Source organism: Castor canadensis, chromosome 19 (assembly GCF_047511655.1).
Source record: "Castor canadensis chromosome 19, mCasCan1.hap1v2, whole genome shotgun sequence".
Lineage (NCBI taxonomy): Eukaryota > Metazoa > Chordata > Mammalia > Rodentia > Castoridae > Castor > Castor canadensis.
The window spans coordinates 3,338,983-3,354,475 of record NC_133404.1 but is presented as its reverse complement, the minus strand read 5'-3'; the positions used below and the strand labels follow the sequence as shown (position 1 = coordinate 3,354,475).

At 51.6% G+C, this 15,493-nt stretch overlaps 1 protein-coding gene across 3 annotated transcripts in view; it reads left to right on the top strand.

The window, feature by feature from the left end:
• Window positions 1-715: 715 nt before the first annotated feature.
• The window catches only part of Gramd2a (GRAM domain containing 2A), a 29,645-nt gene continuing 14,867 nt past the window's right edge, over window positions 716-15,493 (top strand). For all 3 annotated transcript variants that reach the window (XM_074061672.1, XM_074061670.1, XM_074061671.1), the window contains exon 1: window positions 716-806. In XM_074061672.1, the coding sequence (XP_073917773.1) occupies window positions 766-806 (41 nt within the window). In that variant the 5' untranslated portion in view covers window positions 716-765. The remainder of the gene's footprint in view (window positions 807-15,493) is intronic.

The following is a 15,493-nucleotide window of genomic DNA, read 5'->3' as shown; positions in this document are numbered from 1 at the left end:
GGTCCCTTGAGGGAGCTGGACAGTGAATCCCTGCTGTGGTCTGAGATGGTTGTGGACCGAGGCTCCCTTGGGGGTTCCCCCTGTTCCCCAATGCCCTCCCTCCACAATGCAGCAGGACTGGGGCTTGAGGAGAGGGTTGGGAATGGCGGGGAGGCTGGCCTGTGCCTTTCCCCTCTCCTGACCACTCCCAAGTGACCTGGTGGGGGTACAGATGGGCCTGCAGAAAGAAAGGGCCTTTGGGTCCATTCTTACTGCCCAGTTCATCCCAGTGCATGGCCACAGCCCCACCCCTCCCCGAACTCTAAGGCCAGTGCTTCCCCATCCTCCGCCTGGCCATCTTCAGCCCCAAAGCGGCCTCCACCTGGCACAATTAACATTTCTTCCAAATCTGATGTCTGAGTCGTTAAGACACAGCTCAGGGTGGGCTCTGTTCCTCCGTTCCCGCGGAGGACACCGCGCTCCAAGATTAAAACGGAAAAGGAAGGGCCCAGAGGGGACACAAGACCCTCTGACGTGAGGGGCAGCAGGTGCAGACCCAGGCCGGAGCTTCCCGGACCTTGCGGGTCTAGAGCACCCAGAGCGAAAATCTGCGCGGCGCTCCCTGCCCCACCTGGGCGGTCTGGAGTGGGGAAGGATCAGCCAATGGGCTGGGCCCGTCCCGCGCGGGCAGCCAATGGGCGGGCGGGGGCGGGCTCTGCGGGGTGGGCGGGGTCCCGCGAGGCTCCAAGTGGAGCGCGGTTGGGGGCGCTGCGTCCAGGCGCTGCGATGACCGCTCTGAGCCCGAGCGAGGCGGTCGAGGCGGGCAGGTAAGGGCTTAGGGTCGGGGGTCGGGGATCGAGCTCCCCACAGGCCGCGGCCAGGGCCCGCGGGTGCCGCGCGGAGCAGGACAGCTCCGAGTGCCCAGCCCGCCCGCTGGACTCTTCCCGGCTGCGGGACTCCGGTCTGCGCCTCCCGGGATTGGGGGAAGGAGGATACGAAGAGGGGGTGCGCGGGGTTCACGTGGGGGCGGGATGGTTCTCAGGAGTCCAGATCTGGAGGCTGGGGGCTCTGCCTCGTGGGCATCAGGACAGTGGAGGGCATCGCCCTGGGTTCGCTTTCATGGTCCACCACCGCCCCATCCGCCGTTCATTCATTCGTGTCTTCATGCATTCATTCCCGCCATATAGACCCCTCCCCCAGTCCTGATCGCCCCCCACCCCTCGAGGGCAGCGCGTCCCTGCTGGCCCCTTTGCTCTCCCAGCCCGATCTGCACTTGCCACGGTGCGCGGAGCTGTCCCGGCACGAATCGGCCGCACCCGTGCGCCAGGCCCGGGCGGGCTGGGGCGAGTCGCCAAGTCTAGAGATCTGGTCCAAAGTCGACCTGAGAAGGAAAAGTTCTTGCAAGCTGGAGAAGAGTAAGGGGGCGGGAGACGGACAGGAGGTGGCATTGCAAGTGACATCAAGAATCTTGGCTTCTGCTTCTTGAAGTTCTGGGAGGCTCTGGGGATGAAATTATAGGGGCCCCTCACGGAAGAAGCTGTGAGATCCTGCCTCCGGTCCAGGTCCCAAGTCCATACAGTCTGAGTTGTGGGGGCCAAGCCCGTCATCGTTGGTCAGCTAACATGGAGGCAGGTAGGCAAATGAGCGATCCTGTGCCCGAGTCAGCCCTGGGTACACAGGGTGTGCATCTGATGGAAACTCAGGCCTCCCTCTGCCTTGTCCTCAAACGGCTTCAGGCTGGGCTCTAACCAGCTGTCATTTGCCCCTCTGGCTTTGCCTGCTTCCTCCCTCACCACAAAGGTGCCCCCTCCTTGCAGAGGCTCCAAAGCAGTGAGAGAGGATGGTCTGACCACCTGGGATTGTCCAACCCCCACATCCCTGTCCCCAACTGACTCTGAATTCAGATCTTTTCAGAGTGAAGAGAAGGCCTTGCCAGGAGACGTGGAGTAGAGGGTGTGTCTCCTGTCCTGCGGTGGAGACCACAGCCCTCCGGTCAGGCCTTCGGGAGTCCAGACCTGTCCAGACTGCAGACACTTTTAGGTTGAAGGTTGCAATTTGGCTGACACTACGGGTGGCCTCAGTGGGCATCCCTGGGCCAAGGGGCAGGGCCGGAGGGCAAAGCTGACAGAGGCCCCTGAGCGTCTAGAAGAATGTCTGACACCCATGGAGTTTCTCCCCGCCTCCCCTGCCAGGATTTTCTTTGTTTCTTCTTCTTTTCTTTGTTTTTTTTCCTTGTGGTGGTACTGGGATTTGAACTCAGGGCGTCATGCCACCTGAAATCCTCCCCCCCCCCAGAATTTTCTAAGTAGCTCCCCAGGGTCCCCATGCCTTGATGTTTGTTTTCAAATTTCGGAGTGTGGCTGAGTCCTCAAAGCTTTAGCGCAGAATACAAAGGCCTGGATGCTAATTAATTCAGCCACCTAGGGTCTCCCCGGCCCCCTGGGGTTGAGGTCAGTGGTTCAGGTCCAAGATGAAGTGGTTTGTGCCGCCTCCTGGGAGCCCTTCCATGAGCTGCTAGCCCTTGGGCGGCCCCACCCAGCCCTTAAGCTGGTTAAGCCTTGGCTTTGGGGTTGAATGACAGCTTCTCTCCGGGAGTCAGAAGTTGTTCAAGCCTGGCTCAGTTGTTCTGTGAGAGCACAGATCACGTCCCTCTGGGCCTGCTTGACCACCAGATAAGGAAGGGGCCTTCCCCACGCAGCTGTTCAGTGAGGCGGCGGACAGTTACGTCCACTTCTGAAGACTTTTCCATGCTGTCCATGGAAAGCCCGGGAAGCGGAGAAGGGAGCAGCGCTCCGCTTCTGCGTCTAGTGGCCGAGACGGGACGGACAGTCCCCCAGTTCTGCGGCCATCTCTGCTGCGAGTGGAGGTTGCACATGAAGTCAGCACCACTGGGCCGCTCTTCACCTGGGCAGTGGCGCATCCCCCTGCCATCGCCTGTTAGCGCCAACCTTTGAGCTTTGATGAGTGCTTTGATGAGTTCCCCAGGTGTTTACTGATGGAGCGGGGAAGGGGGGGCAGAACCCCTGGCCTCGAGTTTCTGTGTAATGAAGGAGGTGAGCGGAGGTGCACCCCACAGCGCAGAGTAAAAGGAAAGAAAGCATTGTTTTCAAGGAGAGAGACCACCAGGTGCTGGTGGCTCACACCTATAATCCTAGCTACTTGGGAGGCTGAGATCAGGAGGATCGTGGTTCAAGGCCAGGCCAGGAAAATAGATCAAGAAACACTGTATTGAAAATACCCAACACAGCCAGGCACTGGCGGCTCATGCCTATAATCCTAGCTATGTGAGAGACTGAGATCCGGGTAAGTGTGCTTTGAGGCCAGCCTGGGCAAAAATAAGTTCTAGAGGCCCCATCTCCAGAATAACCAGAGCAAAATCGACTGGCAGAGTGGCTCAAGCCATAGGAGCACCTGTCTAGCAAGTGTGAGACCCTGGATTCAAACCCCAGGGCCACAAAAAATAAATAAATAAATAAATAAATAAATAAAGAATAGAAATCTCACAAGGCAAAATGTTTCTCCTTCTTCCTCCTAAATCCACAGATTTACTCATTGAAAAATGCTTGGTGAGAGTTTAGGACTGGAGTATTTTAATGACCCATGGCACTAGAGCCAGCCTTTAAATCCTCCCCCTAAAGTAGTGTTTCCTTGATGGTGTTTAAAACCCATTGTTATTTTTTTTAAGCAGACATTAGTTTTTAGCTGACACTATTTTTTTTTTGACAGCACTGGGATTTGAACTCAGGGCCTCACACTTGCTAGGCAGCTGATCTACACTTAATCTATAACCCCTACCCTTTTTACTCTGGTTATTTTTGAGACAGGGTCTCCCTTTATGCCCAGCTGGCCTAAATGGTGATTCTCCTATTTGTACTTCCTCACATAGCTGGGATGACAGATATGTACCACTGCACTCAGCCATTGCTTGAGATAGGGTCTTGCAAACTTTTGGCCCTGGACTGGCCTCCAACCATGATCCTCTCAATCTCAGCCTCCCAAGTAGCTAGGATTACAGCCCCTATCCATTGGCACTGTGTGTGTGTGTGTACATTGGCAGCATTGGGTTTGAACTCAGGGCCTCTCTCTTGCTAGATAGGCGCTCTTACTGCTTGAGTCACTCCACCAGCCCTTTTTGGGGATGGGTTTTTTGAGACAGGGTCTCAGGACCTATTTGCCTGGGCTGGCTTCAAACCATGATCCTTCTGATCTCTGCCTCCTGCGTAGCTAGGATTACAGGCATAAGCCACTGGCACCCAACCCTAAAATGACTTTTGAATTTTGAAGGACTACTCAGAAATTGTTTTAAAATAAACCAGCAACACTACCTCAGAATTGAAATTCATAGGACATCCTTCATTACCAAATTGAAACTGTTTGTACTTTTAATTGCTAACTCTGTTTATTGTGGAAAGTTAGATCTATACAAAGCAAGGGACAGCAGTGTAGTGAGTGGCTTGTGCCTGTCACCCAGTTTCAACAATGATGACATCATGAGCCAAACTCAGCTGCTCTACACCTCCCTTTTCCCTTTCTCCCAGATATTATTTCATCCACAAATATTTCAGTGTGACCGAAAAAGATAAGATCTTTTGAAGTTATTGCAACTTTGCCACTCTTATACCTAAGAATGACAGCAAATGCCAAGTGCTTTCTGCTCCTGCCTATAATCCTAGCTACTTGGGAGGCTGAGATTGGGAGGATCAAGGTTCAAGGCCAGCTAGGGGAAATAGTTTATGAGACCCCCCCCATCTCCAAAATAACCAGAGCAAAATGGGCTGGAGGTGTGGCTCAAGCTGTACAGTGCCTGCTTTGCAAGTGGAAGCCCTGAGTTCAAATTGCAGTCACACACACAGAAATGATAGTAAACTTCAAACTGTCAGCTAAGCCTGAGTTTGAACTCCTCCCTTGTGTCACGGACATCTTTGTACCATTCATTTATTGTAGTACACGTCTCACTGAAGTTACATGGGTTGACACTTTGAGTGTGACAGTATCTCCATAGCCTCTTTCCATCTGTGGGTTTTCCTTCCATTTCTCTTTTTTCTTGTAATAACTCTAGGACATTTGTCCTAAACCATTTTCCCATTCATTGATGCTGTTTAAAATGTCCCTGACTTATCAACACATACAAACTGGGAGTCGGTCTAGATTCCTGCTCAGGTTTGGGGGCGTCATGCTCGGTGGGGAGCACACAGTGTCTGGTTCTCTCTCTTTGGGGGAGATCGGTGGCTGCTGGTGACCTTTTCACTTAGACTCACTCTTTCATTAGGGATTGAAAAGTGGTATTAATGTAACTCTATCAGTCTTTCTTCATTCACTAGCGGAAATCTTTGCATAAAAACAAGTGTCCCCCTTCGGCTCTCTGGTTACCCCCGGTGTATCTAAGACCAGGAGTGCAGAATAAACACTTGGCTTTTTCCTTTACATTTACTGGCTCTCAGAATCATGGTATGATCCCTAGTTGTCACCAAAGGTGAACTGGTTTTGCATTGTTATGGTCTCATGAGTTTCGATGTATTTGATGTGTTTCAGGCCATCGTAAACATCACTGTAAGTGATGCTGTGACTTTTTTTTTTTTTTGGCGTCACTGGGGTTTGAACTCAGGGCCTCACACTTGCTAGGCAGGCGCTCTTATGGCTTGAGCCACTCCACCAGCCCGATTGTACCATCTTGAGGCCTTGTGCCAAGCCTCTGGCTTTGATAGCTCCCTTGCTTTCTGGTATGTTCCATGTTTCAGGCTCATTTGTGCATTTCCTGCCTCAGATGTGGAACGAGCCATTTCTCCAGGGCTCCCTGGTTCCTGTTAGTGGGAAAAGGTATTTCCAGACCTCGGCTGGGGAACCGCAGCTATGCCCTGCTTGCTGAGTGTTCATTTTGATTTTAAAGTAATCATCTTCGGAGCTTGTATTTTAAGCCCTTTTTTGCTGCTGCTGAAATTAAAGGAGCAGTTTCATTTGGGGACCACAGACTACCCTGACAATCTACGTGAAGTCTTCTCCCAGAAACCTGCTCCGTTTGTTCAGCCCCAACAGTTTGTCCAAAGTTACGAAGATCTCAGAGTGACATGATTTGTACGTCTGTCACCCCGGGTCTGCAAAGGTGGGGGATTTTCCAGGGCTGGGAGTCCCCTGTGGGCTCCAGGAGGGATTGCTAATGGCCCAGAGAGGAGAGGGCAGGAGCTGTCCTGACCCAGCTGGGCACAGCAGCGGGATCAAGCTTTGTCAAGGAAGGGGCACAGTGTGGAAGATCAGCTCCTTGGTGAAGGAAGGAACAGACCAGTAAGTAGAGAGAGGTCCATCAAGACTGCGGGGACACAGCCATGAGTGCCACCTCTTGCCCGAGGCCCACTCCATCTGCTTTTCCACCCATTTGAACACAATTTTTTTTTTGACACTAAGTTCCTTGGTAAGGATAACACTGACAAAAGGTTTTGTGTGGTGGCCATTGTGATATCTCAGGAGAAGCCCATGTAACAGACAGACCTCCTGCTGAGCTGCTTCCTGCCCTCACTCTGTCCTCCCTTCCAAGGTCCCTGGGCCATGCGATGGACGGTCCCTTACGTGCTCGCCGGAAGGTACTTTTTCTGCAGTGCCTCCAGCTGGGAGAACCTGGGATGATTCAGCCCTAGCTCCAAGATAGGGCTTCCTCTGTTTAGAGGTTTTTTTGGAATTTCTCTTTGCTTTTTTTCAGTACTGGGGTTTGAACTCAGGGCCTTGTGCTTGCTAGGTGGGGGCTGTAGCACTTAAGCCACTCCTCCAGCCTTTTATGCTTTCATTATTTTTTGAATAGTCTACATTTATGCCCAACCATCCTGGACCATAATCCTTTCATTTATGCTTCCCGCATAGCTGGGATTACAAGCATGACCCACCACACCCAGCTTTTACTGGTTGAGATGAGAGTCTTGTAAGCTTTTTGCCAAGCAGATCCTCCTGATCTCTGCCTCCTGAGAAGCTGGGATTACAGGCATGAATTACCATGCCTGGCTTCATTTTTATTTGTTTGTTTTTGTTTATTTTTGCAGTGCTGGGGATTAAACCTAGGGCCCTGTGCATGCTAGGCAAGCATTCTGCCATTGAGCTACACTGCCAGACCAAAGCTCATTTCCACAATCTTTATTTCAAGACCACTGTAGATTAACTTTTATGAAATAATACAGAGAGCTCCCATCAACCTTCCACTCAGTCTTCCCCAGTGGTGACACCATGTAGAACACAGAACAAAATGACAGATTTCCCCAGGTTTACATGCATTGGTGTTGGGGGGGGGCGGGGGTTAGTTTGGACTTGGTGGAGTTATTTTTGTTATTATTATTTGTTTTTGGTGGAGCTGGGGTTTGAACTCAGGGCTTCTCTCTCACAAAGCAGCACGCTAACTCGTGAGCCACACCTCCAGTCCATTTTGCTCTGGTTATTGACGTTGGAGGTGGGGAATCTCACGAACTGTTTGCCTGGGCTGGCCTTGAACCGTGATCCTCCCCATCTCAGCTTCCCAGGCAGCTAGGATTACAGGCGTGAGCCGGGGTGCCTGGCTCCAAAGTTCGTTTTTAGCCCATGTTTCTCTGTAGCTCTCAGTAAGCTGTGACGTTCTCTGCACAACCAGAAGATGGGGACTCAAAGCATCCAAACACGATAAATGATGATGATGGATGTGCGAATCTCGTCCTGGCACTGAGCTGTCCCACTGTGCCTTATAAACTGGTACAGTGATCACTCGTTAATGAAAACCTTTTCAAGTTTAAGGACATGCAAATGTCAACTACACACTGAATACCTGTGTCAAGTTATCACATTGTACCCAGACACTTGTACAAAAGGCTTTTGGGGTTTTTTGGCACTACTGGTGTTTGAACTCAGGGCCTCATGCACTCTACCATGTGAGCCATGCCTGCAGCCCAAGATAAATATTTAAATACTTAAATAAATATTTAAAAATGGAAATTAAAAGGAGTATCTAGAAAATAGGCAGGGTATCTGTGGGGAAAAAAAAAACCCAACAAAACTCATGAAGCCAGCCTCAGTAGTACACATCTATAATCCCAACTCTTCAGGAGGCAAAGATCTGGAGGATGAGGCCAGCCCAGGTGAAAAGTTTGAGTGACCCAATCTCAACTAACGAAAGCTGAGCATGTTGGGGTATGCCTGTAATCCTAGCTATGCAGGAAGTGTAAATAGAAGGATTGCAATTCAGGCCAGCCCAGGCAGAAATGTGAGCCACTATCTAAAAAATAGCGAAGTCAAAAGGGCTGGGGCGTGGCTCGAGCAGGAGAGCCTCTGACTACAAAGTGCAAAGCCTTCAGCCCAAACCCCAGTCCACCAAAAAAAACCAAAAAACAAAAAACAAAAAAAACCAAAAAACAACAACAAGAAAAACTTAGAAAGATAAAACTTTTGGTGCTGGGAATTGAACCCAGTACCTTGTAAATGCTAAACTCGTGCTATACTGCTGAGCTATGCCCCCAACCCCTGTTCATATTCCTTTTTTTAAAATGAGACAATGACACTGGATCTTTAATTATAACCATGAGCTATTTAGCTATCTAGATTAGTGGGTTTCACCTTCAGGGTGTGCTGTTTGCTTGTTTGTTTCCACACTTACAGAAAACATGGGATACTTGTCTGGCTGATTTCCCTGAACACTGATGTGCCTGCACACGACAGGGCTTTGCCCTTCTTGCTGGCAGAATAATACTCCACTGTGTACATATGCCACTTTGTCTTTATCCAACCATCTGTTCGCAGGCACCTCGGCTGACTCCGGATCTCTGAGCTTGTGAATATTGCCACAATAAACTTGGGTTTACAGATAGCTCTTGCGTAAGCTGACATTTTCATTTTTTGAAACCCAAGATCTCAGGAATGCTGGGCAAGTGCCCCTATCACTGAGCCACACCCAGCCCTGTTCAGATTCTCTGATCCTTTGTTAGATTGTTTGCATTTTTCTTCCTGACTTGAATGTGCTCATTATATATGAAGAATATCAATCCTTTGTCAGTTCTTTTTTTTTCTTTCTTTATTTGAATGGAGGGCAGGGTCTTGCTGTGTAGCCCAGGTTGGTCTCAAATTCCTAAGGCCAGGTGTGGTTGTATAAGCCTGTAATCCCAGGTACTTGGGAGGTGTAGCTAGGAGGATCACTGTCCGAGGCTAGCCATGGCAAAAACACAAGACCCTATCAGAAAAAAATTATGTGAAACAAACAAGGGCTGGTGGAGTGGCTCAAGTGATAGAGCACCTGCCTAGAAAGCATGAGGCCATGAGTTCAAACCCCAGTACTGCCAAAAAAAAAAAAAGCCCTCCTGCCTCAGCTTCCGTAATAGTTGAGATTACAGGCATACACCCTGCACTCAGCTTGCACTGTACATTTTTTACATACGGAGGCTTTAAATTTTCTTGCAATTGAATCTTTTATGTGTTCTATGTTGTCTTTTACTTGGAAAACGTTTCTGATATTTTGCCAAGTAGCTCCCTCTATTTTATTCTAGCTGTTTGTAGATTTAGGAACATTTAGGAGTTGAATCTACCTGGAATATATTTTTGGGAATGGCACGAGGTAGCCTTGGCCCAGCCATATCTGTTGAACAATCCGTTCTTCCCAGTTATCTGAAACACTTTTATCAAATACAAAGCCTCATCTGCCTGTAGTTGGCCTGACTCTTACTCATTTATTAATTTATTTATACTAATTAATTAGTTTGTTTATTTATTTATTGCAGTACTGGGGTTTGAACTCAGGGCCTCACACTTGCTAGGCAGGTGCTGTGCCATTTCAGCCACTCTGCAGCCTTGTTTTTGTCTTTTGAGGTAGGGTCTTGCTATCTTTTTCCCCTGGCTGGCTTCAAACCCTGATCCTTCTGATCTGTGCCTAGGATTACAGGCGTGAGGCACAGTGCCTGACTTAAAGTTTCCAATTCAGTGATGTCTACTATGCATACGACGTTGTGCGGCCACAGTCAACTGTCTAATTCCAGAACATTGTCATTGCCCCAAAAAGGAACCACACGGACGTTAGAAGTCACCCCCTTCCCCGCCCCTCTGCTCCCAGTAGCTACCCAGCTCCGCTTTGTCTGGATTTCCCAGCCAGGGCCATGTGTGCACGGGACCCGTGTGTTCCATGATGGTCTTCAGCACGGTGGCGTGTGTCGTGCCCGTTGTCATTGTGTTGTTCCTTGTCACTCGTGAAGCCCCATTCCTCTTTTGGCCGAACAGAGAGGCATTTCGTTCCTCCACTCAGCTGTTGCTGGCGTTGGGCCGTTTCCACCTCGGGTGATGCGTTCTCGTGACGTCTCGGGACACGCGTTTTTCACCATCTCGGGGAGACACCGCTCGTGGAATTCTCAGGTCACATAGTCACTCTGGTCAACCATTTGTGGAACCACCAACCCGTTCTCCCAGGCAGGTGGGAGGGCCCCATTGACGCCTCTCTAACACCTGTGTTGTCCCCTGCGGGGTGTGGACCTCTTGTGGTCTTGACTTACCTTTCCTGATGATTAATGATCGAGATATGAAGGCCAGGCTGGCATCAAAATCTTAATTCTCCTGACTCAGCCTCCCAAGTGCTGGAATTACAGCTGTGTATCACCATACCTGGCCTGAGCCATCTTTTTATGTGTTTATTGGCCAGTTCATATCTTCTCTGGAGTAATATTTATTCCAACATTTGCTCATTTTAAAAGGGCTTATTTGTCTTTTGTTGAGTTGTAAGAGTTCTTTTAAAAATTTTTCAAATTGTAAAAACCAGACACAACATAAACTTAAACCATCTTAACCATTCTAAGTGCGCAGTTTTAGTGTTAAGTGTATCAACACTGCTGTTTATCCCATCTCCAGAACTTTATCTTGCAAAACAGATTCCATACCCATTAAACAATAGCTGGGCTTCGCGCCCTCCCCGGTCCCCTGGTAGCCAGCATTCCTTCTGTCTCCGGGACTGTGACCACTTTAGGTGTCTTAGATGACTGAAGTGTACAGTTGTTTGTATTTCATGACTGGTTTATTTCTCTTAGCGTAATGTGGTACTGGGGTTTGAACTCAGGGCCTCACACTTGCTAGGCAGGCTCTCTACCACTTGAGCCACATCTCCAGTCCATTTTGCTCTGGTTATTTTGGAGATGGGGGGGTCTCATGAACTATGAGCCTAGGCTGGCCTCGAACCTTGATCCTCTCGATCTCAGCCTCCCAAGTAGCTAGGATCACAGGAGTGAGCCACCTGTGTCCATCCACAGTGGTTTCTTAAACATCCATTGTGTTTAAGGTTTTAAACAGGCCCCTGTTTAAGGTCTTTCATTGGTTCCCCTCTGCTTGTAAGATCAGGACCAAGCCCTCACTGGGGCCACAGAGCCTGCGTGTCAACCTCTCCAGCCTCCTGCTCTGACCACTTCACTGCTCACATCTACCCTCCAGACACAAAGGTGTTCATGGTCCCCGTACATATCACACACCTTGGCCCCAGGGCCTTTGCACGGCAATGCCACTCTACAAAGACCCCTCGCTCACTGCTGTCCTTGTCAGTCTGGTCAGCACCCACGGGTACCAGCTCAAGGCTTTCTTCTTGGGACAGTCTTCTCTGCTCTCTGGGGCTAGTCAGGACCCTGATCCAAGCCCCACTAGTGTCCCATGCTTTTCCTTCAGTGCACAGCACAGTTATAATTGCGTACTGGTTCATGCTGTAAATATCTGTTCCGTGTCTGCTTCTCCCGGCCGGCATTCCGTGCAGAGCACCTTGCCTTTCCCTCCTCGAGCGCACCGCACTTACCCAGAGCTGAGCGAATAGCACACATTCAACTTAGGATCTGTAGACCAGGGCAGGCAGTCCTCTGAGGACCATGCCAGCCTCTGCTGGGACAGGGCACCTCCTGACCACAGAGGCCCGGTGGCCATCTGCAGTGCACACGGCTCCTGGCCTCTGCTTTCTTCCCTTAGCCAATGTGTCTCTGTCCTGGGCTGAGACGTTCTTGTCCCTTTGCAAAAGAGCTACAGAGATCCAGAAAGAGACAGTGACTTAGTCGAGGCACCTCACCAATGAGACAGTTTCAGGCCAGCCTGTCTTCTGTCCCACCCTCCCTTGGCCCTTTCAGGATTCCAGAGCCACCCACTTGCCTGTGCCACCGAGAAGAGCCTGGTGGGTCCACAGGGCCAGAGTGATTCTGAGGTGGGTGTGTTAGGGTGCTAGGGGTGGACTATGCTGGATGGTATCCATGGGTGGACAGAGCTCACTTGTCCCCATAGTAGCCACACCCCCTGGCATCCTGAGTGGGGCGTCTGGGCAGCTGAGGGTGTCTCTGCTGCCCCTCCACTCAGCACAGTGGCCACGAGGAGCACAGGGTTGCTCTGTTTCTTACTGAATGCAAGTCTGTTTTTAGACCTGAATGACCAACTTCTGTGTGGAAATGGCCAGGCCCCAAGTGGCTTGCCAAGAAAAAGTGGTGTGTCCCCAGGCCCAGGGGTGCCAGCTCAGACACACTATCCCAGCAGTGGGCACTGCAGGCGAGGCCAGCCATCCTCTGGGTACTCTGCAGAAGCAACCGATTTCCCCACGATGTGGCCTGGGCTTTGTAGGAAATCCTGGCCATCTGTTTGTCCCTGCCTGTCTCCCTGGTGATGGTGGTCACTCTGCAGGCCTTTTGAGCGCTGAGCAGGAGGCAGGCAGCCATTGCTGGCCTTGGACTCCAACTTCCATGGGTGGTGGGCCAGAGGAACGCTGCAGGCATGCAGGGGAGGTTTGGGACTTTGTGAGTGCGGTTGGGGCCCAGTGGAATCCCTACTGTCACTTCCCGTGGGTGCTGCTGAGGCGCCCTCAGCTCTCAGGGTGTGTGGGGGGCGTGAAGCTCAGTGGGCAGGTCTGTGGACGCACCAGGATCTCTCTCAGATCCTTACAACAGCCCTGAAGATCTGCAGGTCAGAGAACAGATCCTCCCACCCGCCATTTCGTAGAGGTTGAGACTCAGAAAGGGGATCTGGGGTCACCAGAGGGTCAGGGTGCAGCCGGAAGCAAACCCGAGTGAGCCGTCGCCACTCTGGGATTTGTGTTTGTGCCATGAGGACCACTGCTTCCAAACAGACTACACACAGCACCCCCTCAGCTGGGAGCATTTGTTCAGTGGTAGTTGTGAAGCACTTGCTGCATACCTGAGCTGTGGGAGGCCTGGGTAAGTGATGAGTAAGTCAGTGGGGGAGGCAGTTTGTGGGAGCAGCAGGCAGTGTGTGGGTGATGGGGAAGGGTCTGCGCTCCCTGGAGGCAGATCCAGCTATGGGGAGGAGAGGTGCTGGGGGGTGGAACCGGGGACTCCATCTGGGCCCAGGTAGCCCTGGGAGGGGCAGCTCAGGAGCATCCTGGACCCCAGAGTGAGGACAGGCAGGCACCTTGCACTGAACTCCACTCCTGGGAGAGTCTGGGCCTTTCTGGCATTCTGAGGGCGCCCAGTCCTGGATGGGGGGAGCAGGGAAAAGAGAACCGGGTCCATTAACTAGGGGCAGTCCAGTCACCTAAGCGGTGAGGGGCTGGGCAGACCAGGTTGAGCTCCAGTACAACATCCAGGCAATGTCTGAGCTGCCAAGGGCAGGAGATGGGGCCGGCCTTGCTCTCAGCCCTCCAGCATCCAGGGGACAGGAAGACATAAGGGCTTCTGAGATGCCTGGAAGGAGGAGGAGCGCTTGTTAGCAGTGCAACTCAAAGGGGTCCTTGGTCAGCCTGGACCCACCTCCCCAGAGGACTGAGCCAGCCCACACCTACTCCCTCTGAGCCACGAGCTTTCCCAGTTGGTTCAGTTCTTTGAGTAGGAGAGAGAAAAACCTGAGGGGGAGTCTCATCTAGGGAACCCCACTCCCCAGATGGGCCCTGCATGGTTATCAATCCCAGAGACCTCCCTTTTTTATGCCTTCCCGGTCCCTCTCCTGGGGTCTTTGGGGAGAGCTGGGGGGCCTGGCCCTGTATCCAGGCATAGCTGCATGAAGGACATTGAACCCAGGACACTGACTCCAGGCTGTGTCAGGGCAGAGAGCACACACTTGTGCCAGACTGGAATAACAGCTAGAGCTCCACAACTTTGCAGGTATGTGCTCAGAACAAGGGGCTTTTTCCCTGAACCTCAGTTTTCTCATCTGTACAATAGGGTAATACCGTCTCCCTTACAGAACTAGAGCTGGACCGAGCGTTAGAGAGGCTCACCTCCCTTCTCCCGTGGACCAGCCCAGGGAGGAACATGGTGCCCTGGGCTGAGGGGGCTAACGTGGTTCCAGCATTCTCCCGAGTCCTTTTCCTTATCCTCAAAACTTATGGTGGCTGTTGCTACGATTCAGGTTTCAGTGTCAGAGAGACCCCCGTAGAGTCCTGTCCGTGTGTGGCAAGTCACAGAACCCAGCTGCCTTCAATTTCCACCTGGGGAATGTGGGTAGCACCACATATCACCCATGTGCCCCGGTCTGTGGTCTTTGAGCAAATCAGACATGGAGGCTTCCTGTCCAGCCACACGTACTGGGACCTGGAGAACAGATAGCTCAGGGGAGCAGACCCCTGGCTCTCTTCTGGACTGGAGGCCTGGCCTGTGGCCCCTGTCTCTCTGCTCCCTCTTGCCTTACTCTAGGCGTTTCCTGGTGTACCTAGAGGCTCTGCTCCAGCCTGCAGGCAGCTCCCTCCCTGCCATGGTGCCTCCAGCCTTCTCGCTCTGGTCTCACCCCTTTGCCTCCTCTCCTGTTTCCCAGTTAGGAGTCATTAGGAAGGGAGGCTGACGGGTCAGCTCCTCCTTGTACTCCCAGGCTGCTGCTGGTCACTGGGCCCATGGCTTTGCTTGGGTCTGGAGCACACATGTGGTTCCATCTGCTGTGGCTGAGGACATTTGGTCCGGTGTGGGGAGAAGGGCCTCTTCCCCCACATTCCCCCTTCATCTCAAAGCTGCCACAGGAATAAAGGGTTTCTCAGACCCCTCCCTGAACCCATTTGCCAGGGGAACCCAGTGGGACAGCTGGACTGGGTGCTCATCACTTGAGCCAGTCCACCAGCCCCCCCCCCACTTTTTTTTTTTTGCATTGGGTATTTTCAAGATAGGGTCTTGAGAATTATTTGCCTGGGCTGGCTTCAAACCTCGATCCTCCTGCTCTCTGCCTCCCGAGTAACCAGGATGACAGGCGTGAGCTACCATGGTCCGACTCCTCTCCTTTTCTAGTCGGTGGAAAGAGCGTATCGATGTCCTAGATACTGAATGTCAACTTCGAAAATAAAAAGTGACGTGTGACCTCTGTGTACCTACAGATGCAGCATCGATGGAATTAGCTTCGTTAAAAAAGGAATTTACATTTTATTCTCAAATTTCAGCATGTTGACCGAGAACCTGAGTCCATCTACATTATATCCTGTTTGCCCTAGGGGGAGGTCTTGTCAGCCCGGTTCTGGGCTGTGGGTAGGGAGGACCGTGGCTTAGCAAACACAGGGAGGCTCCCAGCAAGGACACCGCGGCTCAGAGCAGGCTCTGCCACATGGGAAAGCTGTTTCAGCTCTTCCTTGGCACAGTGTGCGAACTAG